Source organism: Heteronotia binoei, chromosome 2, assembly GCF_032191835.1.
Source record: "Heteronotia binoei isolate CCM8104 ecotype False Entrance Well chromosome 2, APGP_CSIRO_Hbin_v1, whole genome shotgun sequence".
Taxonomy (NCBI): domain Eukaryota; kingdom Metazoa; phylum Chordata; class Lepidosauria; order Squamata; family Gekkonidae; genus Heteronotia; species Heteronotia binoei.
The window spans coordinates 124848770-124874078 of record NC_083224.1 but is presented as its reverse complement, the minus strand read 5'-3'; the positions used below and the strand labels follow the sequence as shown (position 1 = coordinate 124874078).

Here is a 25309-nt window from a genome sequence, read left to right as displayed (position 1 = left end):
GTAACATCACCACTGACAGGCAATGTTAATTTATATAAATTAATACTTACAAAACATTACATTATATACATTAAGTAATAAATACACTGTTATAAACAGTAATGGGCATGTTTAGAGCTCAAGGCAAGTGCAGGAGACAAAAAGGAAAAACTCAACCTAGAAAACATGAACTGTGTTGGGAGTAGGGTAGTGAAAGAGAACACAAAGGACTAAGGGTACAACTTCCACTGTATTAAGAAACCAATATGGGGCAAATGCATGTCACAGGACCTCAGTATGCTGGTTTTCACATGTGCCAAATTGCTATTAGAACACAAAACTGCACAATCTCCTGTGTACAAAAAGTGGGCGGGGGGGGGGGAAGTAGAATGAAAGAACACTGTTCTCCAGTCATGAACAGAAGATTCACACAGGTTTTTCAGGACTTGATAACATAACCAACGGTGCAACAATGCAAAGAGGAGGGCTCCCTGCTCTAGTTAGCTAGTCAAAGAGATTAAATTGCAAGAAAGGAACAAGTATTGCCCATAAAAAGGAAGACCTCTTTTTTAAAAAACAGGAATAATTAAAAAAAATATACATCAATATTAAACACGCTTTCTTGCGCATTTTGTAGGTTTCTTGAAAAGACATGAAAGTGTTTATAAAAAAGGCACACGGGTCTGCAGACAGGTGGACACATTTTAAATGCAGTTACTAGTCAGTAGTTTTAGCTGTCAGACTTGTCTAGATTTCAAAATCTATTAAGAATAAAAAATATTTAAGTCATGTGTCATTTACTATCAGACTTGTTCAGTAACAAAATCACACTGGCTTCAGCCCATCACAAGGATTTTTTTTTTTTTTTGGCTGACAAAGCTTAAGCTGCAATATAAATCACCTCTTAATTTCCTGAGCAGACACTACAATCTCTTTAACCCTGACTCCAATCTCAAGTAACTGGAAAGGTCTTTTAGCCAAGAGTAGACGTGGCCTTTGACCCAGACTGCAGGATAGTCAGCATGACAACCTGCATGTGCATGAAGTATTTAAATCACCCAGAGAGACAGATACAGTACATTATGTGTCAACAGGTGATGTATCTTCTGTCACAATTTCTATGTTAGCTTCCCTTTGGGAATCTCTTTTTCCTGGATCAATCACACAGAGTGTCTTAGTACTGCTGAAATAGCTGATACCATCACTCTCTTTCTCAGGCCCATCAGAGTCCTCTTCTTCAAGGGTCAGCTCAAACTGGAACTTCTCCATAAGGCCCTGGCAGTCCCTGTTGTGTTCATCAAGAGGAGGAGAGGGGCTCTGAGGGATCATACTCTGATACCAATTTCTGTTGTCTTCTAGGGTATCCAAAATGTCTTGGGCATCAGGCTGTACTAGGTCTGCCCATGTCTCCCAAAGAGGGTGGACAATGTAATCAATGAACCCAACCTGCAAAGCAACAATAGAAAACTATTTGTCATGACACTTCGTTTGTTAAGAAAAAAAGAAATATAACTATAGTCCAAACTTAAAAGAAGACAATGGCTAAGGATGCAAACATCTTTTTCATGGAACTTTACAATAATGTAGTTAATAGCTCCAGATAATGTCTCTATTCCACAACAAGTATGTCTCGTTACTCTGTTATTATTAGAGGATCCAAATGTCCCTCTTCCTGAAAAATAATGACACTATTGCAGTCTGGAGCATTATGCAGTCTGTTTTTGCAAGTGGTATTAATTAATACTTGTTAGCTAATACCTGGTGACAAGTTGATATACTCCTGATCCTCATGTCTGAACCACTTTGAGTACTTTTAAAAGATTTTAATCTTCTTTACAACTTTTTTTCACTATTTCAATGACTTTTAATGGAACGGTTGTTTTATTAGAAAGGAAAATTAAAAATATGAAGGGAAAATTCCAATCAGATAAACTACACAACATCCCTGCCATTCCATGAACTGTTTGTCTTATCATGTCTCTTATCACACATGTCTTTTCAATTCAGTCCTAGGCTACGTAATCCTTGTTTCCACAAAGGATCAGTTTCCTTGCTGCAGCACGCTACCCCCATCAACTGCAGGGCAACAGGATACTGCATTGCTGGCACTGAATGCAATGCTCTTTCAATGAAAAGATGGAGAACTGAAAGTTTATTAATCTCCTAGGAAGGCAGTAAGAGTTTAAACATGTGACTTGTCCCTTTAAAAAGACACTTCATACAGCTTTAACCACCTGAAGAGGTTAAGATGCAGGGTGAGCCAGGCATTACACACATGCTTGCAGTGGCTACAGTAAGCTTCAACTTGCTGTTGGGCACATTTATTCATTTTGTAGATTAATAATCTGTCATCATCATGCTGCCTTTGCTCCCTGATTACAGCTGACTAGTGCATAAATAATAGTGGGAAATTGTTTTGATTTTTAACTTTTATGTTTTCAAACATTTATACTAGGATTGGATTTTGATGTCTTTATGACTGCTTTAACTTACAAATTGTCTCTTACGAGTCCTTGAATGGTAAGATACATATTGGCTGAGAACAGACGGGCATTCTGGGGTGGCTTGGAGGCATCCCGAATCAGGACGGCTCAAAAAGAGTCATCCCAGAGCCTCCACATGCTCACCCGCATGCCGCCCGCATCCTGTCCATGAGGCGGCTGGGCGCCTCTGCACGGAAGGGCGACCCAGAAGCCGGATTCCTTTTTTCTTCCTCAGGGGTCAAGCACTGATGTGCACCAGCGCTCTGAATGGTTTATTTTAAAAAAACACCCAGGAACAGCTTGGGGAGGCTTGGCAGCTCCATACCACCAAGTCACCTCACTTGCGCCCTTCCCCATCCAGACGACAGGGAGGTGGGAAGTGGTAGCTTTTTGAGCCGGTCTCAGGCGCCTGGAGGTTCAGGGTGAGAACGGGAGGAGGACAGCCGGCAGATGTAGCTGTCTGAACAGATTTTTGGGGCCAACTTCAGAGGCATCTATGAGTTGGCCCAAAGTGCCAGGGTGTGATCAGCTGTAAGATCACAAATAAAAAGGCTCATTAGCAAGTAACTAATTTGACTTCTATAAGGGGAATCAACACTGGTTCTCCAGAGAGTTGTTGATTCAGTGGGGCTGCTGTTTTAAATCCTAACAAGCTGCCACATGACCACCATCTGAAATCTGGTTCTCCAGCAGTACTGCATTGGTGAAATGGAACAACTTGGGGTCCTTGCTTTCTTTTAAAGGTTTCAAGTAACATTTGACATGTTATTCTTTAGATTTAAACTGTTTTTATAGAGTTGGATGCCACAGTTAGCAGATAGGCAGTTATAAATGCTCTGAATAAATAAACAAATAAATATTGCCACAGAGGGAAGGATGCTAGTCATTTCCATAGAAAAGTGGATACAGATATTTCTTTAAAGTGTTGGTGGCAGGCACTGTGACATCTTTATAATGTTCTCATTTGGCTGGCAGTTTTGGAATTGGTAGTATTTGTAGACTGCTTCCTGTCATGATTTCAGAGGATGCTACAGCTTTTCTGGAATTAACTGATATATTCCACCAGGTTTTATAGCTGTCTTTTAAACTTGCACCCTCAGATGCAGTGTGGGAATACTGAGTAGTAATGTGGAAATGGTGTGTCGCTGTGAGGAAATAAGGAAGGTTCATGTTATTCGGTAAGACCTGAATTGGATTATTTCTTAGTTGCTTCACAAACAGGAAATCCAGGATTATTGAACTCTGAATGGCCATAAAATTCATTGGAAAATCTTCTGTCTTGGCAGAATTTGACACTTAACTCCAAAAGCTATTGGGCAGCAATTGTACAGAGCAGGAAAATGGCTCTTAAAGGAGCTCCTCTCAGTGCTCGGATGTTTGATTTGGAAATCACACTGGCCTCCTTCAGACACAACAGGATGTTGAATGAGCCATTATAATTCTATTGTAACGGTTGAGGCTACTTAAGCCAAAAAGTGATGAAAACTTCCTGCAAAAAGAGTACTTAGTAGAGACTTCTAAATTAACTAGTTTTGCCTTGTTGTTGGAAAGCAAGGCTCTAAAAATGTTTCCATATTCATAAAGAAATATTAACAAAAATGTTTCCAGTTAGCAACCTAAGCAAAAATAATAGTTCAAGGCAGACATCTGCAACCAGAAAAGCAATGAGAGGGTTTGTTTTTGTTTTTAGTATTCCTGAATTGTAAAGGAACATAAAAATTGGAATGATGATTCTCTTCACAGTGAGAAGGTTAGCTTCAGTTAGCATCCATGTCCATAAAGGTAGCAGAGGCATCTAGACCTTTGGGTAAACATTCAGCACTAAATAAATGTAAATAGTGTGAAACAGAAAATTAGGATACTCACATTATTGGTTTAAAAAACTCCAAAAGGATCAAAGTAGCTATCTGTATAACTATGTGGAATGGATTATATAACGAATGAACTAGGAGAATACTGCCAGTGGGAAGTGGGGAGAATAGTGGGGAATTCATTACCTGTGACTTCTCTACAGATGCTGTGTGTTTATCACACATGGGGCTGATTTCCATTCCTCTCTCCCGTTCTTTGTCTCCTTGCTGGAAAAATTCTTCCATGATCCTGTCTGTCCACTGCCGATAGAGTTCAAGGGACTTTGTGGGATTACTCAGGTCAGCACAATGAACCATATTTCGGAGAACCTGTCATTACAAAAGCTGTATTAATTTGAAAACTCACATAATCACACAGAATAGAACAACATTTCATTCTGTGCTTGCTAGTACATTCAGTGCAATTTCGCGTTAGAAAGAACATTTTGATCACAAAAATACACTTTTTTAATATGTTATGAGAAAGTAACTTCATTTGAATACATTTTACTCAGTCATGATTCAGATTATTTGGTGAGATCCAGGACTCAGATTCAGTGGGAGCTCACAGGAGCACAGCTCCTGAACCTTTTCCACCTCCTTCTGAGAGTTCCACCTCCTTGTCCATTGAATAGTATGTGGAGCTGCATAAAAGCAGCTGGATGAGCTCCACCACCTATTTTTCTACAAAACGACCCCTGGTAAGATCTGTTGTATACCAGAGAGGTCAATTTATGTCATTGTGGATTTACAGAATGGAAAAGTAATATGGCTAGTCTCTAGAAATTATACAGGATCTCTCCTGAATGCAGATGTTTCCTTCCACTCACTTACAAATGTGCTTATGAACACAGTTTCACTCATTTTAAGATTTCTCCAAGAACATTCACAATGTGTAGTGGATGTGACTATATGTCTCTGATCCCTTAGCCAAATTTAGAAAAAAATGCTGGAGCTCTCTAGAAGCTGATCAAGTGTATGCAGAGATGGAAAAAAAATTGGCTGCCATGTCCAAGAAGGACAGGGAAAGCAAGATGTTGGACAGAAGCTCCAAAGCTGATTAGCAAGAAGTCACTTGCTAATATAAACTTCCTGATGGATGCCTATTCAAATTCCCCTAAAGTGGGGGTGGCCAAACTGTGGCTTGGGAGCCGCATGTGGCTCTTTCACACATATTGAAGCCCCACCGCCCTGTTGGCCAGCTTGGAAAAGGCATTTCTTTCTTTAAATCACTTCTCCAAGCCAAGATAGTGTGCAGCTTGGAGAATGCATTTAAAGTTAAATTTGCTTTCTTTCCACCTCTCCTCTCCTCTTTCCCCATCTATTCCCTCCCTCCCTCCCTCCCTTCCTTCCTTCCTTCCTTCCTTCCTTCCTTCCTTCCTTCCTTCCTTCCTTCCTTCCTTCCTTCCTTCCTTCCTTCCTTCCCTCAAACATCTGATGTTCATGTCTTGTGACTCTCAAAGATCTGATATTTATTCTATATAGCTCTTAGTTAAGCAAGTTTAGCTGCCCCTGCCCTAAAGCCTTTTTTATCAGCATCTCATGCCCTGTGATAGCAGTTAAAGGATGCAATTTGAATTGGGCTGGGGGCAGGTTGTAGCACAACTTTTCTGCCAGGATGGTATATAACTCTTTTACTACTATAGTCCATACAACAGAAAATCATTAAAGGATGACAAGTTCTCTGTGAAGGAGACTGTGTGTATTTCCCCTACACATGGAGTAATGCTTATTAAGCAGGCCTTAGGCACAGGAACTTTGAAGGAAAACTAGAGCTCTTTTTAAAGTGTTCAACAACAAGTTTATCCAGTGGTGTAAATAGTGCCATAAAACCCAATAGCTACTTTCTGGCATATCTGGAATGACAAGTATATTTCCCAGGCCCATCAAAAGAGAATATCAATAACCGTGAGATAAAAGGATTTAGCAGCAACAAAGAAAGGCATAATAAACATTTTCTATATATTTTATTTGAAAACAACACAAGACATTTCTCTCTTGATCTAGGAAACTACTGAAATGGACACTTCAATGCTTGTTTTGAAAGAAGAGAAATGACTGAAGTAGATTCCCTGCCTTTAATGAAGAAAACTTTTCTCTCAATATTTTAACTATCCATGACAAGACTCAATTCTCAGAGCTCATAAACTCATAAAAGAACAAACTTGAGGATTGCATAACAGTTGACTGTACTACTATTCCAAATGAACACTAAACTAGTTATGTTCGTTATGACTTCAGGATCTTGTCTTCTCCTAGTGGGTAGGAGAGACGAATAATTCAGGAAACCACAAACCACCAAATTCCTGTCTTGCAGAAAGGTTTATGTGCTTATGTACACAAGTGTGCTTATCAGTCCAGTCCTGTCCCCAACTGCAGTTGTGACACAAGAAGTTTTTGCTGGAACACTTATAGTGGTTTTTGTACAGTTCTGCCCCATGTTCTCTGAACCAATATTCCCAGTTTGGTGTAGTAGTTAAGTGCACAGACTCTTATCTGGGAGAACTGGGTTTGATTCCTCACTCCTCCACTTGCAGCTGCTGGAATGGCCTTGGGTCAGCCATAGCTGTTACAGAGATTGTCCTTGAAAGGGCAGCTGCTGTAAGAGCTCTCTCAGCCCCACCCACCTCACAGGGTGTTTGTTGTGGGGGGGGAAGATAAAGAAGATTGTGAGCCACTCTGAAACTCTGAGTGGAGGATGGAATATAAATCCAACGTCCTCATGTTCTTCTTTAAGCTGTGGAGTCTTGTGAGCAAAAATTCAACTTCGTGAGCTACTGACATTAAAGCTGTGAGCTACTGCATAAATTAGTTTGCTCTGAGGCCAATCCTTCCAGAGCAAAGACGAAAATGTGTGAGCCTGAGGCTAAAAAACTGTAGGCTAGCTCACACTAACTCAGCTTACAGGGAACACCGCTTTGAACCATCTGCACCATTTTTCTCATGCAAGTCACTCTACAGCAATTAGTTTGCCATGCTAAGAGCTGCAGATAGTTTTGCCTCCCTTCCTTACAAAAGATGTCTATAAAACACACTTAGCTGTGCAGATGTGTCAGAGCAGGCAAGCAGATTAGCCTCCCATACTTGAGCAAGGAAGCAAGTGATCAAAAGACTAAGTTCTCAACAGAGTCCAAAATTTGCTTAGAACATAGGGTGCGTTGGGACACATCTGCTCTTCTATTTGTCAAGAGTTCAGAGACCAGCCTCTTCACCCCTCCAGCCATGACCCCTGAAAGTTGGTATTGATTTAACTGTATGATGGGGGAGGGCATGCAATATGCTTTAAGAAAAAGTAGCAGCATACCAAGGGAATCAATACAGACCTGTATTCTGTCTGTGTAGTTATCAAGGAGAAGGACACCAGAACTTGTCACTTTCTTTGTCTCCACCATGGTCTTTAAGTCTGCCAGAAGAGACATATGTTTGGACATATCTGTTGCCAAGACCTTCACAAATGGAGAAAGAATTCTTGGTAAATATGAGGAAAGTAGAAAAGTGAGTTTCTGAATCAGTATAGTGGCAGAAGCAGAAGTAACGAAGTTAGGAGGGACTACATCCTTACCATGTCTATCACCATTTTCCTGAGAGTCTGACGCTGTTTCTTGGTCAGATTCTGGAAGATGTCACAGTGCTCTTCCTGTAGCAGCTTGAAACCCACAGCGAGGTGGTGATTTTCCAACACAGACTCATCATTGTACATAAGAGCAAGTTCAGAATCTGGAAAAAAGGGTCAAAGAACACCACATGATTTCAGTGTATTAAAGACTTCATATATTTAAAAGGGGACATAAAGCAAGAACTAGCATGGCAGCACTTCTGTCTCTTGGGGCACTTTTTTGACTAACATTGTGGATATTATACATAAAGCAAATCTAAAAGGACAGTCAGAACAAACCATTTCAGAATGCAAAGTAATTAGAAATATGAGCATTTTGCACACTTGTTTCAATTCTCTCTGGGTTCATATTATTTAAGGGGTCTGAAGGATCAAACTCAGGGCCCATGTAATTCAGCATCCTGTTTACTAGCCTAGTGGCTTCAGAAAGCCCACAAACAGGACATGAATGAACAGTCCCTCCCTGCCATTTACAGCCAGTAACTAGAGTCCAGAAATCTACTGTCTGTAAACCTGGAGAGTTCAATTTATTTATCCCCTAGATTTGTACAAGCCATGTGAAACCTTATCTACCACCATATTGCAGAATGCACTTAATTAGCATGCCTGGCATTATCACTACCATTTTTATAAGAACTTTATAGTGTCATAACATACTGTCAAATATCATGCTGGGAAATGAGTGTAATAACACGCTATACAGCCCCATGAGTCAAGTTGCACCTTTAAGACCAACAAATTTTTATTTAGAACATAAGCTTTCATGTGCTCTTAAGCACACTTCATCAGATGAGAAATCTGGCACAGTGAGCAGAGCCATACATAGCTGGTAGGCAGTGGCCCAGAATGCAAAATGGTACAGATTTAAGAACCAATTACAGTGAAGTAAAATTATCTGGTAGGCAGTGGTTTAGAATGTAAAATGGTACAATGACAGAATAGTAAAATTAACAAATTGAGCAAACCTTTGATCTGAGTAGCATGAGCATGCAAAAGCAGCAAAACAGTAGTATGCAGTAAAATTAACAAATTGAGCAAACCTTTGATCTGAGTAGCATGAGCATGCGAAAGCAACAAAACAGTAGTATGTCAAAATGTGAGATTGTCTGTCAATGACTCTATTGCTATGAACCTGGGCCAAAAGGACAGAATTATTATGTTTATCCATCCAACTAAACCACCTTTAAACATGCAACATACATATAGTTTGTCATTAGGAGAAAAAATTAGTGGGAGATCAATATATGTCAGGGGTGGCCAACGGTAGCTCTCCAGATGTTTTTTGTGTACAACTCCCATCAGCCCCAGCCATTGGCCATGCTGGCTGGGGCTGATGGGAGTTGTAGGCAAAAAACATCTGGAGAGCTACTGTTGGCCACCCCTGATATATGTAATGGGATGAGCAACCAAAGTCCCTGTTTAAGTGTTTCAATACAGCTAAAAGAGAAATACATTGGATAGTGATGTTCTTGTCCATCTAATTTACTTTTTAACATGTAAACATCATTCTAGTTTGCCATAGGAAAAAGGAATACAATAAAATATAGTGAAATTGGGTAAACCGCCCTGAGCCTGTTCCGGCGGGGAGGGCGGGATATAAATAAAATTATCTATCTATCTATCTATCTATCTATCTATCTATCTATCTATCTATCTATCTATCTATCTATCTATCTATCTATCTATCTAAACATAATAATTCCTTCCTTTTGGCCCAGGTTCATAGCAATAGAGTCATTGACAGACAATCTCACATTTTGACATACTACTGTTTTGTTGCTTTCACATGCTCATGCTACTCAGATCAAAGGTTTGCTCAATTTGTTAATTTTTCTATTCTGTCATTGTACCATTTTACATTATAAACCACTGCCTACCAGATAATTTTACTTCACTGTCATTGGTTCTTAAATCTGTACCATTTTGCATTCTGGGCCACTGCCTACCAGCTATGTATGGCTCTGCTCACTGTGCCAGATTTCTCATCTGATGAAGTGTGCTTAAGAGCACACGAAAGCTTATGTTCTAAATAAAAATTTGTTGGTCTTAAAGGTGAAACTTGACTCCTGCTTTGTTTAACTGCTTCAGACTTAAAGCTATGTATCGCTTTGCTCACTGTGCCGGATTCCTCGTCTGATGAAGTGTGCTTAAGAGCACACGAAAGCTTATGTTCTAAATAAAAATTGGTTGGTCTTAAAGGTGAAACTTGACTCCTGCTTTGTTTAACTGCTTCAGACCAACACAGCTGCCCACTTGGATCTACACAGCCCCATATGAACTGAATGACTGGATTGTCTGTGATTAAAAAAAATAATTCCAAATGAGTTTCATAGGGAAGAAATGGCAGAACTATTCTGTCCATTATATATGAATCCATCTCCTCAGGAGGGCATATATAGTCAGGAGGGCTCAGGAGGGTATATATAGTCTCCCATCCTCCATGTTGTCTTCACAGCAACCCTGTGAGGGAGGTTAGTTTGAGAGAAAGGGACTGTCCAAAAGTTACCCCAAAAGTGTCACATTTCTCCAGTCCTTAACTAACCATTAGACTATGTTGGCTCTTGAACTGATGATAACAGTGAGTGTATATGTGTGTCTGGTTTTGCTAGCACAGAACTCACTTGTATTAATAAGAAACTGGTTGGAGACACCAGGATGATCCACATCATGAATTGCTGCTGCAAAAATTGCTGCAAGAATTTCCAGATCAGTGAAAACAGCCTGGAAGAAAAAATAGTACATAAAAAGTCACTATTATAAATTCACTATCTGTTATGTCAGCTGTACAACCCAAATTATTTGTGTGTTTTGAAACAAGCCTTCACTGAACAAAACCCTTGTAGCTACAACAATGTTTGTCAAATGGTTCACAGGTTTCGAAGTGAACACTGTCTTTCTCTGGATTGCCTGCTAGCCTTTCTCCATCCTGATACACATTTCTGTGCCGCACTACCTCCAGTTCTCATTAAGGAAAAGTAAAATAACTCCATTAAAATAAAACTATCACATTCAAATTTCAGTATTTTCATTCCTTCCCCTGAATAATAAAACACTTGACATCAGAGTTCCATTTCAGAAATCAAGGTCTTAAAACTACTGACATTATAGCCAAATTAAAACTGACTCTAGCAAATGCTTAACAAACAAAATAGCTAATAAGCACTGTATTTCAACTGAAGACAAAATAGAGAGAAATAAGAATTTAAAGTATAGCAATCTACCATTACCCCCACTTGCCAAGAAACAGGATATGCAGAAGAGGACAGAATGCCTAATAGACTAGTATTTTCCAATAAGACAAATTCCTTATTCCAACATTAATACTGCTATCTCTGTAAAAACAAACTAGCACACTACTTACATCCAAAGCTGGGGTGGACAGAAGAACATGTGTTGATTGGGCTACATCAGCTGCATGGAGACTGTTGTGGTAGGCTACATCGGAGTGGTAGTGGTCTTCCAAAGTCATCATATAAGCTATAAAGGTGTCTGATGAGATCTTGAATGTCTTCAGTAGATCTCTCTCCTGTTTAAGATAATTTAAATGATATAAAGTAACATGGGTTTATTATTGGGAGTGCTGGATATGAACTTTAAGAAGCAACCACCAAACAACTGCAACACCAGTTCATGAAATCACCAACCTGAAAAATGGCATACATAATGCAGGTGAGAGGTCTATTGTGTGAATATCTTGCAACATTAAATATATTCAGACCCCATTTATTCAGATCATCCAGTTCCTATAAGGAAAACAGCAATATAAAGTTAATGCATACCTAGTATCATCAAATTTTAGATGAGTCTGTATGTACCCCATTACTGTAGTTATAATCTCAGTCAGTTCTTTTTTACCAGTTCCTTAAAGCTTGATAATGAATGCTAACTACATGGTTATCAAGAGAACACTTCATGCAGAAGGACCCAGAGGCAATTTATATCAAATAATTAATAAGTGGAGAGCACATTAAATGGCTAAGATAATTATTTAGAGCACAGTATGTCTGCTTGCAGATTGAAGGAAAGGGAATAAGCAATGGAAAAGAGACAATGGTGCTATTATGTAATCCAAAACACAGGCAGGCTTTTAATGTTACTATGTAAATATTTAAAACTGGCTTTGTTTTATGTTAGTACAAATGGTGCTACCACTACTGGAATATCCACATAAGATTACAGCCAGTTTAATAGCTTTAGTTTTTCTCAGAGAATTCTGGGAATTGAACAAACTCTGTGGACAAGGACAAGGGGATTAATGGAGAATCATTAGCATCTCAGCAAACCACAAGACACAGAATTCTCCAAGGAGAGCCACGATGGTTTAAGTGATGTAAAAGCGATACAAGTGTATAGTGTAGATGGGTCCCTGCAGTAGCACTGGTATGATAATGCAGTATTTTTACATAACAACAGCATTCTTTATCTCTGAGCATGGCCAGCCTCAGACAGCACATAATTCTAAACAGTTTTCTATTATCAGTCTTTCGATTGCTCCAGGATTAGATGTATTCTTCCTAGGAGAATACATACCCCAGACATAAAAAAGGTAAAGGTAGTCCCCTGTGCAAGCACTGGGTAGTTACCGACCCATGGGTGACGACACATAACAACGTTTTCTTGGCAGACTTTTTATGGGGTGGTTTGCCATTGCCTTCCACAGTCATCTACCCTTTACCCCCAGCAAGCTGGGTACCCAAAGCATTTAATTAAAGAAGGGTTTTTTGTTTGTTTTGGTATTCTATCATGCCATGGCAGGGGCATTCATTCCAAGGGCCAACTGTGGGCCTGGGAAGATGAGCAGCCTCTCTTAACCATGATTTTTTTTTAAATTCTAGTCTAGTGTCAAGTAAAATCCATATCTACAGACTGTCCAGGTGAAATTGGCAGCAACTATTTCTGACTAAGCCATGAGATGCTGGATAAGGTGACAACCTCCAGTTCAAAATGCCAGAGACAAAAAAGGGCTTCAGTTAACTGTGCTAAAGTAGGTGTGCAATACTATATCTCCTCATTTTCACTTCCATAAAAAAACTGATATAACTGAAGTGAGTAGTAGTGTCTCACACATACCTTGGCTAGATGGTCTTCTTTTTCTGTTTTCACACCAAATCGTGAAATACTTGTGTTATTCAAGCTTGAACTATGCATTAGCTTTTTTACTCCACTGATTTGTGTCATGAGCTGCTGTTTTTTCTTTTTCTCTCTGTCCTTCTGGGTGGGAGAAGGAATCTCCACATCATTCTGCTTGTCTGTAAGAAAAAAAAGAGAGAGGATATGCAGCTTTCAAACATTTTGAATAAGCACCCTCTTTGTTCAGTGTTACATGTTCTAAAATATTTATTCTTAAAATTTACTACTGCTTGCGTATTTAAAATATTTTAGCAGTAAGTATAGACTGGAATAACTCTTTGCATAAGATTGCACTGTAAATTTCTGATTTAATAGGTAGACACTGTGTAATCAATATATTTAATTCTTGACATAGTCAGATCCATGGATACTTAAACCCAGAGTTTTCATTCATAAACAGATAAGACAGATCTTCCAACAAACCTGACCATGGCCCAGTTTGCAGAAAATGTTTTGAACAAAAAATACATTGGTGGTTAAAATCAGCCAATCAGCAGTGCCTATAGCTTTAAGAAACTAGTGCCCTCACTGGCTGTTGCTAAGCAAACACGCAGTACTGCCAGGTTTCGGGTCATGGTTTCTCTCCATAAAAGGCTGGGTTGCTTTGGCCTTTGACTTGTTATGGCCAAGCCCAGCAGCAACCACTGGACAATGGTAACTTGTGTGACGCACCCAGGACTTGCCAGTGTTCAACAGCAGTTCCCCACAAAAGCCAATGTGGTATAGTGATTACAAATTACTACTGCTGTTGGTATAATAATTGTGATAAATTAGTTGTATAATATATTGACTAAAATGAGTAAACTGAGGCTATCATACTTTTATCATGCTTGTCTTTAAGAAGGCAAGAGTCACTGGAAAAGATAATAATGCTAGGTAGGTTGAAGTCAGCAAGAAAAGAGGAAGTCCAAACAGGTGATGGATTGACTCAATAAAGGAGGCCACAGGCTTCAATTTGCAAGGCTGTTAATGATAGAACGTTTTGGAGGTTGTTAATTCATAGGGTCACTATGAATTGGAATTGACTTCATGGCATCTAATAGACTACCCATAATGTACTGGGTTATATAAAGGATGAAATCAATGATAGGCCTACCCACTTACTTATATTATGAAGGTCTGGCATAAATAAGTTTAGAACTGGTGTTAACATCACTATGGGGTTTTAAGGATATTGATTCTACCACTGAGAGCCAGTTTGGTGTAGAGGTTAAGTGTGCGGACTCTTATCTGGGAGAACTGGGTTTGATTCCCCACTCCTCCACGTGCACCTGCTGAAATGGCCTTGGGTTAGCCATAGCTATTGCAGGAGTTGTCCTTGAAAGGGCAGCTGCTGTGAGAACCCTCTCAGCCACACCCACCTCACAGGGTGTCTATTGTGGGGGGAGAAGATATAGGAGATTGTAAGCCACTCTGAGTCTCTGATTCAGAGAAAAAGGCAGGGTATAAATCTGCAGTCTTCGTCATCGTCTTCTTCTGATCGATAATACCTTTTTTAGACTGCATCTGCATATTTTAGTGTAGTGGTGCCCACACTTATTTCCATATAGTGGCCATTTTATTATTATCTATGCACCCATATAGAAACATCTACCAAAATCTGAATTAGAAAGCTACTGGATGTTTAAAGTGGGACTACACCCTGCATCTTCAGCGACAAAGAATCTTTATTAGACTTTAAGATGCCATGAGACTTGTGGGGAAACCCACAAGTGATGTAGGGTAGCTCGAGGAATTGACCAAAACTCTATGGTTTTACCCCATAACCTTCCTATGCAGCTGCTGGAATGGCCTTGAGTTAGCCACAGCTATCACAGGAGTTTTCCTTGAAAGAGCAGCTGCTGTGAGAGCCCTCTCAGCCCCACCCACCTCACAGGGTGTCTGTTGTGGGGTGGGGGGGGGGGAGAAGATATAGGAGATTGTAAGCTGCTCTGAAACTCTGATTCAGAGAGAAGGGCAGGGTATAAATCTGCAGTCTTCTTTTTCTTCTGCCCCCAGCCCTCCCACTAGTTTCCAGGCTTGAGCTAGCAACCCTACTTTGAAAGCATGTATAGTTGTTGAACAACTGCTTTCAACTTACATTTCTCTCTTCTGCTAGTTCCATCAATACTACTGTTCTGTTCACTCTGTGTCATTGAGCACCAAGCTGCCTCAATTTCCTTTTTCAACTTTTCAACAGCTTTTATTATATTGTTGATGGTTTCATAAGGTGCCTTGTGATTTGTACACAGATTGTGGCATAATGGACTTGAGTTGGAAGGTGTATGAAGCCCTGCTGAGCAACCAAAAGCACCAAACAGGCACCTTGGATCCTGGCCATGACTGTTAAAATCCTACTCCCATAGGAAGAGCAGTACAGCATATCTTACCTAGAAAAGTATTTGAAATATATTCAGACACCTGGTTGCCTGATCGGCTCATTTCGGATAGGTGTGTCAGCTCCCGGTTCAACATTCTCTTGAACTGTTGTTTTAAAAAAAAATGGTTTGTTAGTTCCTCTGAATGATGAATGAAACATAAGTTAAACTTGGTATTAACTACCAGAATGCACAGAGATATCTTTAGAAATAAATTATTAATAAAGAAAAGTTTTCTATACTTTGGGTTGCACACAAAAGTTCTATTACACAAATGGTGGAACACTGCATCAACACAGGTATCTTCCACTAATGAAGAATGGTGCAAGGAGCCTGGCTCTAGTAATAGAGGCATGTCCCACTGACAGAACACGCCCTTTTTCACCACAGCAAAGGATGGAACACGCCCTTTCCACCACACACTTGGCAGCAAATAATGGCTTCCTTCATGAAAAAGAACTTTAAGTCTAACCCCTTATGTTTGAACAAGATTATAATGCAATAAACAGCATAATCCAGAGGGGGGGGGGCTGAAAACGCTCTGGGAGCAGACTTGCCGCTACATGGGTGCCAGAAGCATTTCTGCTGATGTATGACTGGTGCCACCACAGCGGAGGGGAGTTATGTGGGCGGAGGGCCGCCCCAGTGCCACTCTGCCCAAGAGCAGCAGCACCTGAGGGCTGTGCCCGAGCATGGGTGGAAGCGCGGCGTTCAGGAGGAGGAGGGGGTGGATTTGGGGGCGCGGCCAGGCTTAGGCAGCTTCCTGAGCAGTTTGACCCATGACACACACCCCAAAAAGGCGAAACATTTTGCCTGCAAAAACAGCGGTGTGTCCCATAGACACTCGTTGAAACAAAAAACAAAGGTCGCCTCCGCCGCTGCGGAAGCTTGCAAACCCCTTGGGGAGCAGTGTGATTGCCTCACCAATCCCCTTGCGCCGTGGGCTGACAAGCCCCCTCTCCAGCACCCAATCATGGTCTCCCGCCTCCTAGAAATACTTCCGCTCTGGCCTCGCACAACTCAGTTGTTAGGGAGAGGAGCACGTGGCAGGAAGCTCTGCTGGTGAGCTCCTGGCCATACATACTTAGAGTGAGGGACAAGAAGGCATGTTGGTGATGAGTTTTGCACTGCGCGTTTGCTTTGACAGTATCTTTGACTTGCGAGGGGGAGAGAGAGGTCTCTCCCCTGGGGTAACTGCTCTTGTTTCCAGGTCTCCACAGGTTTTGGGCTCCTCGAGACTCTGCATGAGAGAACTGTCGCCCATGGCTGGGTAAGTTCCACTGCCCCCCCCCCGGCCTCCCCCTCTCCTCGCTCTCGACCGCTTGGTGTGCGAGCGTCTCTGGCACTTGAACCAGACAGTGGGCTCTGGCAGGGGGCATTTACTGACCCCGCTCCCCTGGGCTGCCACCTGCTCCCTTCCCATGGTCTGCCCTCTGCCGTGTTCCCAACCCCTGGCAGGGCACGGTGTGTGTGCGTGTGGCAGCTGCCCCATTGTGGGAAGGTGGATCAGAGACTGTCCCTTTAAGAGAGCACCCGGCTGAAACACAGTCTGCTCTTCCAGCTGCCGCCCCTGCAGGTGCTCTTGATCTGTCTCCGTTTTGCAGGTGGGACTCCAACACAGAGGCTTCCGTGTGTGTCACTCCACCGCCCCCCCCACTCCCTCAGCTGTTTCTGCCCACCACTCTGAATGGAGCCCCGCCCAAGGCGAGACTGCCCATCGTGCACCAGGGAGACTGTTGCACTCTGTTCCAGAAAAATAAAGTCTGAGCTGTGCCCTCTGTTGTCTCTCCTGCTTGACATCTGCTGCACGTTCCCCGGGCAACCCCCCCCCCCTCTGTCAGTGGTCTCTCCAAGGGAATGCCTAGGAGGGCAGGAAGACTTGGTTTGGGGGGGGGACGGTCTATGAGCCACCATGCTGCCCCCCGCATGGCTGGACAGGGGAGGGGAGTGCTGACCCTCAGCCTGCCCAGGCTGAGAGCCTACCTAACCCCACAGGGCTGTTGTCCACAGGGCACTAAGGGAGGGCTGATGAAGTGGACTCAGAGTTCTGCAGCTGATGCACTTGCACTCTGATTTCTGCGGCCCCTGGGGGAGATGTTCTGTGCACATGGCAGGGGGCGTCAGGGCAGCACAAGGGGTCTCTGGGTGTGGGGGGGTGTCTGCTGCTGGGCTGCTCACTCCCAGACACACATTCCAGCCGCTGTCTATGACAGCGAACTCCTGCACTTGGTACTTCCTGCTTGTCTGCCTGCCATTGGCAGAGTCTCTGACAGTGGGAGGGTGTGAGGGGATTGACGGCTTCTCCGTGGTCCTGTGCAGGCCTGTCTCACCCCCGCCTCGCCACCAAGCCAGGCTTCTCATGTGTGCATGCCCAGCACCACTCCTGTTCCCACCCCATGCTGGTGGGACATCTCTCCTTTGCCTTTGATGGTCTGCCCATCATTGGCTCTGTTCTCTGTTTGGGGGCAGGTTGGGGGTGGCTATCATCCTCTCTGGGGCCACCTCTCCCCATCCCTGACTGTCATGAGTCGCGGCGCATGCACCAGGACTGGCCAATGGGTGGGCTGGCCCTTCCCTCCGGCTGCCTCCGCCTCCCTTGAGTGCCTATGCCAGTGGTGTTGCCATGGCAACTGCCTCTCTCATGGCAACCTACGCCTCTCCCCTCCCCACGCTCGAGCATGCTGAAGTCCTCAGGAAGTCTACTAGTGGCGCGGCAGCTACGCCACTGCCGGCCACCTCTTATGTCTAGATTGGGCTGCCCGTCTTTTTAAAAAGCCCAATGGTTAAATAATAAAATCATATTTTTCTTTTTAAAAGCAGATACAGCAGTTTTTTTTATTTTGGACCTTATAAGTTTCCCTTCTATTTCTATTACGTAATATCAAACAGGTATCCCCCCTATACAAACACAAAGGTAATTTCATTTTACAGAAATATCTATCAGAAGAAAACTATAGCATGAGCTCAACATTTGGTTAAGTTATTATGCTGGCATATAACTTAAATATATTGAATTTCAGTTTCTCATAAAGTGATGTTCCTAGTTTTCATACCATGCTGTTTTTATCCTAATATTATGATGCACTCTAAATTACAGCTCTATGTAGCCATACAATATGCATTTAACTATACAAGAACAAAAAACCAGTCTGATAGATATTTTATCCTAAACACATAGAACACAGTTTGCATTTATTATCTGCTTTCAGTTATTTAAACCCACCTTGATGTAACCCCAAGATACAGATAACAGGTAATTTGCCTCAGGCATTTTTGGAATACAGCACGCCACAAGCAATAAATCCCTTATGAAGAATCTGTAGATCAGAGGGAGGAATTCCTCAAGAACCAGGATGCCCCAATTTCCCAGTCAATGAAAAGATTAATATTTGTTTTTTAAAAAAAACAAAACAAAAAAACCCAAAACAGCAGTTCCAGTAATCACAGCTATTTGCTAAGCCAAAACAATGCTGAGGTTTGTATTTCAGTTTTGCAAAAAGGCTGTATTGTCGGAGTTTTTGTTGGCAGAAAACAAAAATCACATGAACGAGCTAGTCCATATATTTCCAGCAAGCCGCCTTGAAGCACTTATGAATTATGAATCGTCCTGGCTGCTTAGTTGGCTGAAGGGGATCTCTCATTCCAGATTAGTATTCCTTAGCTGAAGTGAGCGAAGAAGAAATGACGACAGCTTTTGTAGGTATTGCCAGTTTACAGTAATCTTTTCAAAAGGAAGATTAAAATGGAGGAAGCCCTCTGCATATTTAAATATGTCAAAAGGAGGCAAGTAGCCCTCCTGTTTCCCCTTACAGTCCCTGCGCTGCATCTTGGAACATTTCTCTTTCACGATTTTTCCAAGATTTTTAAAGTAAATTTTTGTATGCAGATTTTTCATTAAATTGGTTTTGTTCTTCTTTGCATGTTAAAATATAGACAGAAAAGATATTTTAGCATACAACACCTCAGAAGTATTTTAAATATTTAAATGAGCCACATTCAGTAGCTTTTATCTGGGCTGTCTTTTGTGAGCCTATGTCTGCAGATTGTAAAATTATTTCTACATTCTGTACTCTAAAAGAAGTTGTTTCAGAATCCTCATTTTATTCAGGATGCTAATAGTTCATTTGCCATTCATGCAGCAAGGAACTAGCTCATTTCAAACACTGTCTATTCTTAAATCAATAAAGAATCTAAAAAATTTAAAAATACATGAAAGTGAAATAAACCAGATTGCATCATCACTGCCAGTAAAAAAAACTCCTTTAGTACACACACACCCCTTTAAGGTATCATACAGTCTGGAAATTCCAAAGAATAAAGGTGAGTTTACAATTATGTCTCTTTCTTGATATTAAGGAACAGTGCTGTTTTATAATATAAAGCCACCCTCATCTCTATCCCCTCTGTAAGAGTTCATATACTGATAGTCCAAAAAATACCTTGGTACCATGGCAACAGTATCACATGATAATCAGCCTCTTTTCCTGTAAAACTTCCTTTCAGATTACTGTCATGCAGCTGTAATAGCCCCTGTTATAGGAATTCCTACATCACGTTAAGCAAAATTCAAGCTCATTTTCAAGATCTAAAGAGAATTACGAACTAGTCTAATAGTGTAGAATGTTCAAGACAAATAGTCTGAGATGTATATTAGGTTGAATTGCATAATCAAAGCTTTTCTTAGGAAACAATTTTCACCCATTTCTGAAAAATTAATAAGCATTTTAGGTCACAAAAATATGGCATGATGATTTGTATTACGTTTTGTTTCATGGATGAATACATCTGAGTGACAAAATACAAAGTGTGACATATATTTGCATCAAAATCATATTCCAACATGGTTTAGGGGTTCACAGGGCTTCTTTTGTAGAAAAAGCCCAGCAGGAATTCATTTGCATATTAGGCCACACCCCTTGACCCCAAGCAAGTTGGAACTGTGTTCCCGTGCGTTCCTGCTGAAAAAAGGAAAAGCCCTGGGGGTTCATGATCATTAAACAACAGAGTACTATTAGAATTATTTCCTTTTCAACTGCATAAATACTGATTCAATTCTGTTGCACAGTTTATGGTTTAATTCAGTGCCCTTGAACTATGGTTGCAGATGCTGCCCTTTTTTAAACCTTCTCCTAATTGCAGATCTTTCATCATATAAATCAAATTGAGAGCCATGGTTGATGGGACCATGACTCAGTGGCAGAGCATTTGCTTGCAATGCACAAGGTTGCAGCATCAGTCCCCAGCATCTCCATTTAAAATGATCAAGTAGCATGTGATATGAAAGATTGTTACCAGAGAATTAGAAGAGCTGCTGGCCAGCCAGAATAGACAATATTGGCCTTGATGGATCTATGGTCTGATTCAATATAAGACAGCTTCATGTGTTTTGATGTCACAAAATAGCAACATGCAGGCAATCTTCATCTTTCCCCTGTGTGGCCATAGAACTGAGGGTGGGCTTTGGATTCCAAAAAATAGCATGTCCCTCACATTGCAGTTGAATAAAAATGTTCAAGAGACTCATTCTCCCAAGAGTTCCCAGAATCTGTCATTTATTTTGGTATCAGAACAATTCTGCAGAGACAGAATATTCTGTATTACTGGGATTGGACTATCCTTTTTTCCTTAGTTATTTTTGATTTCACTGAGAGCCAGTTTGGTGTAGTAGTTAAGTGTGCTGACTCTTATCTGGGAGAACCAGGTTTGATTCCCCACTCCTCCACTTGCACCTGCTGGAATGGCCTTGGGTTAGCCATTGCTCTGGCAAAGGTTGACCTGGAAAGGGCAGCTGCTGTGAGAGCCCTCTCAGCCCCACCTACCTCACAAAGTATCTGTTGTGGGGGGAGAAGGTATAGGAGATTGTAAACCACTCTGAGTCTTTGATTCAGAGAGAAGGGCAGGGTATAAATCTGCAATTCTTCTTCTAAGAAAATGCAAGAATATACCGTCCCACACTCTCTCACACAGAGTTGTCTAATAACAAGAGTGTCAATTCACAGTTCCAAAAATTAAAGGCCCACTTGACCCTGGGTTGAGTGTTCTGTAGAAATTCCATCCCACTTCCAACTATTGTTACTGTAGAAATTCCATCCCACTTCCAACTACTGAGTCTAATCTTATGAGCCCCCAAAGAAGGTGCCTCTATCCTTCACTGTTTCCAAATGGAGAGAAAGCATTTAAAAAATGTGTGGTCCCTTTAAATGTGACTGCCTGAACTCCCTTCGGAGTTCAGTGGTGCTTGTCACACCCTTGCTCCTGGTTCCACCTTCAAAGTCCCCAGATATTTCTTGAGTCAGACCTGGCAACCCTAAATGAGGCCAGGTACAGTTCAGCAGTCTGGACTCAAAGAAAGAGAGTGGGATCCATGGCCATTAGGCCCTCCACTGCCAGCTGCCTCCAGGTGCTGCTCACTGCTCTTGTTCCAATCATGCTGAGTCACAACTGGGCCCTCCAGTTGCATCTGAGATCTTCCCTCTTATCGGTGTCTGCCAGCTCTTCCTTCCACCAGGACCCTGATGCATATATGACTCCTAGCAAAAGCCAGAGTACAGCCACATGAGGGGGCAGCCTGAGGAAGAGCCTGAGGAAGACCACTGGCAATCCCAATATCTTCATTGGTTTTTCCTACTGTTGATCCCTTGGCCTATATCTTATGCCAGTAATAGCTTGGAGAGGAGTTTGACAGGTAAAGTGGGCTTATTCAATTCCAGTGTCAAATTTATTATGATCAGAGATCAGAATTCAGAATCAAAATTGTCAACAAACATTTACATTGGTTCCATATCTTAAGTACACTAGATACACTAAACATAAAATACAATACTGGGTGAAAATATTAAGACTGGGTCGTATGCTTCTTTCTAATTAAACATGCCTGTGCACAAAATTTGGCTAATTTATGGTCATTTCATTACAACAATTTCCAGCAGGTGCATTCTTTGCTTTCCATTGGTCAGTGGATCATAATTGGCCACATAATTCATCTGTTGAAATACTTCAGATAACATGTATACTAGAACATCTTTAGGTGAGAATTGAAATAGTCTACATACAACTGTTTTTCATCTTGGATTTGAACATGTTCTGAAAGTACAATCAACGCTACTCCTACCAGTTGCTCTTCAACCCTTGCTAGCTGCAGCTTGGATTTAAATATGGAAGCATATGCAAATGCAGTAGTGGTTGTCATAGGTTAAAAAAATGCTTTTAAACGCATTTTTAAGCATAATGCTTTTTAAATACAAAGTGCAAATGAGAATATACAAAATGTAAAAAAGTTTAAGCATTGGAAATAAAACAAAAAAAATAAACAAAGTCCATATTATTTGTATGTAGGTTCTGAAAATACAAACAAACGGAATCCAAAATGTTAAAGACTTGAAGAGAACATACACTGCTATTGATTACCTAAAAACAAAACAAAAAATGCCACATGGATTCAAATGCAATATAAACGACAGTATTCTTGTAAAACCTGTCTTTCCTTTGGCAAGCCAAAGGGCTAAAAATCTGCATCCCGTTCCCAGAAAGAATGTGAAAAAGATTCCTTCAACACATGCAAAACCAGACCCTGCATATTGCCTGCTGGCATTTTCTGCTTCAAAGGTGAAGGTTGGAAGAGGAGCATCACATGGCCAGAGGCAGCTTCTCTGTGCGTCACTCTCCTCCTGGCACATGATGGGTTTACTCAGGAGTATGTCATAAGATATGGGCAAATGAAGGTGTGAATGATGCTCGAAGTTAAGGTTAGGAATCCCAGTCATCTGGGCACACAGGGGAATGACTTTCAGCTCTTGATCTCACTTTAGGCTGGCATTAATGGATTGATGTGACGACAAACCCAAGGGATACCACGCTCAAAGCAAAGAATCACAGGTCTTCATTGAAGCTGAATTAAGTGGTGATCTAAAGAACCATCTGTCTTGTGAGAAATAGTTAATCTTTTCCTATCTGATCATCTTTAGTAGTTAACAATGCATCAAAAAGATGCAGCGTCAAAGCTAAGTTTAGTCCTATCTAGTTCTGCACTGTTTCCAACACTGACATTAAATCTTAGCCATCCAGGCTTCCTTGTCAAGACTATTAAAGCAAAATTCTGTCTTCTTACATGTCCTTTTGAATAAACTAAGGGGGAGGTAAGAAATCAACTATCATGTGGAACTTTGTGCAATATAGTTCTGATTTTATATTCAAGTTTATGTTCTATTATTATGAGCAAGGCTGAAAAAAAATCAGTCAGTTTTCTGGTTCTCACTGTAAGTAACATCAGTATACTGGCATAGAACCAAAGTTCCAGTCCCTGACCCTAATTGCAACCTGAGGTTGCTGACTACAGCCTAGCAACCATAGTTCATAGCCACATTTCTGAATACACAAGAATACAGAGGGATACCAAGTTCCCACTAGGAACAGGGGATCCCTATCCACAGTTCCAGTTTCCTGCTTCTACTCTGACAGCTCCAGGAGGGGAAAAATCACCATGAGGCAATGGCATGATGTCACATCTGGAGAAAACCCAGAAGTGACATCATTCCACTCTAGGAATCACTGGAAACTCTACAGTGTTGAATAGTGATATGAATGACCTCCTGGTTTTTCTGGAAGTGATGTCATGTCAATGCCCAATTACACTCCTCATGTCACCCCTCCCCCCTCCAGACTTCCACCAGTTGCCAGCTGACAACCACAGGGATATATAAAGTTGGGTGTGTTCAGAACACTGAAAGGATATGAACTCTTGCAAGAAGAAAAATAGAATAGTAAAAAAAAAAGTTAATATAATGAACTTCTACCATGAGTGTCGGCATACTGATGAAAATTAGCCTCAAGTTGTCTTTGTGAATTCAAGAAATACTATTCTCCCAAACAGGGTGCTTTTTTTGTAGCAGGAACTTATTTGCATATCAGGCCATAAACCCCTGATGTAGCCAATCCTCCTGGAGCTTACAGTAGGCCCTGTACTAAGAGCCCTTGGAGGACTGGCTACATCAGGGGTGTGTGGCCTAATATGCAAAGGAGTTTCTGCTACAAAAAAAGCCCTGCTCCCAAATATACAAGGAAGAAAACAGAAGCATATGTGATTTGCCTATGGTCTTTTACAATATTTTATTTAATCTGTACATCAAATCTTTTCAACTGGAAAACATTTCTGCTCTTAAATAAGACATATACTTTTTTATATACAGTTTTCATGCTGGTGATCAATGGTACTTAAGCAATCAAGAACAGGCCTACAATTCCAAAGCAAAAATAATGGTTCATAATCACTGAACTACTTATTACAAAGGGTAAGGACAAAGTTTAGTTTTTCTAGTAGCTTTTCCTGATTTTTTTTTCCTTCCAGTTTGAATGTCAGAATATGTTTGTTCAGAGAACTAGAGTTTGGTGATATGGAACTGTTTACAGTCACAGTGTTTTGGTTTGAGACAGGCTGAGGATTTTGGGCGCAACTGAAAGTCATGCCCAAAGCTTACTGAAATCAGTGGCATGGGTGCTTAACTGAGCCCCACTGGTTTCAGCAGTACCTGAGTGTTTTTCATTTTCTTTGGTTTTGAACATTGAAATAATAGGCCAGAAGGCATGCCCCAAAGCTTGTGCAGTCTCATGGGTCTTTTAAGATGAAGGGGGGGAAAGACATTGTAAAGGCTGATGAGCTTAACAGACATCAACTTTAGAAGCATTTGGGGTCTCTCTCTCTGTGTCTCTTAGGTATGTTAACATCAGTTGAAATTTCCAGAGCATCAACTGTTTTCAAAAACTCCAAAGAAAGGCATTATTTCCTTTTGCTGCATTCTGTCAATTGTCTATCCTATTTCCAAGGGAAAGACAAGCAGTTTTCCCCATTTAGTTCAGATAAGAATGTAAAATTAATTTATTTGGAAATATTTTTTAAAA

General features: G+C 41.2%; 1 protein-coding gene across 4 annotated transcripts in view; it reads right to left on the bottom strand.

Annotated features, from left to right (window-relative positions):
- Window positions 1–552: 552 nt before the first annotated feature.
- Window positions 553–25309, bottom strand: part of PDE4B (phosphodiesterase 4B) — a 489843-nt gene continuing 465086 nt past the window's right edge. For 3 of the 4 annotated variants that reach the window (XM_060231968.1, XM_060231969.1, XM_060231970.1), the window contains 9 exons: window positions 15428–15521; window positions 12999–13177; window positions 11573–11671; window positions 11290–11454; window positions 10550–10649; window positions 7875–8029; window positions 7636–7758; window positions 4460–4642; window positions 553–1425 (listed from right to left, as the gene is read on the bottom strand). In XM_060231968.1, the coding sequence (XP_060087951.1) occupies window positions 1060–1425; window positions 4460–4642; window positions 7636–7758; window positions 7875–8029; window positions 10550–10649; window positions 11290–11454; window positions 11573–11671; window positions 12999–13177; window positions 15428–15521 (1464 nt within the window). In that variant the 3' untranslated portion in view covers window positions 553–1059. Of the gene's footprint in view, window positions 1426–4459; window positions 4643–7635; window positions 7759–7874; window positions 8030–10549; window positions 10650–11289; window positions 11455–11572; window positions 11672–12998; window positions 13178–15427; window positions 15522–18638; window positions 19136–25309 lie in introns of those variants that run through there. The other variant, XM_060231971.1, reaches the window with a different exon arrangement.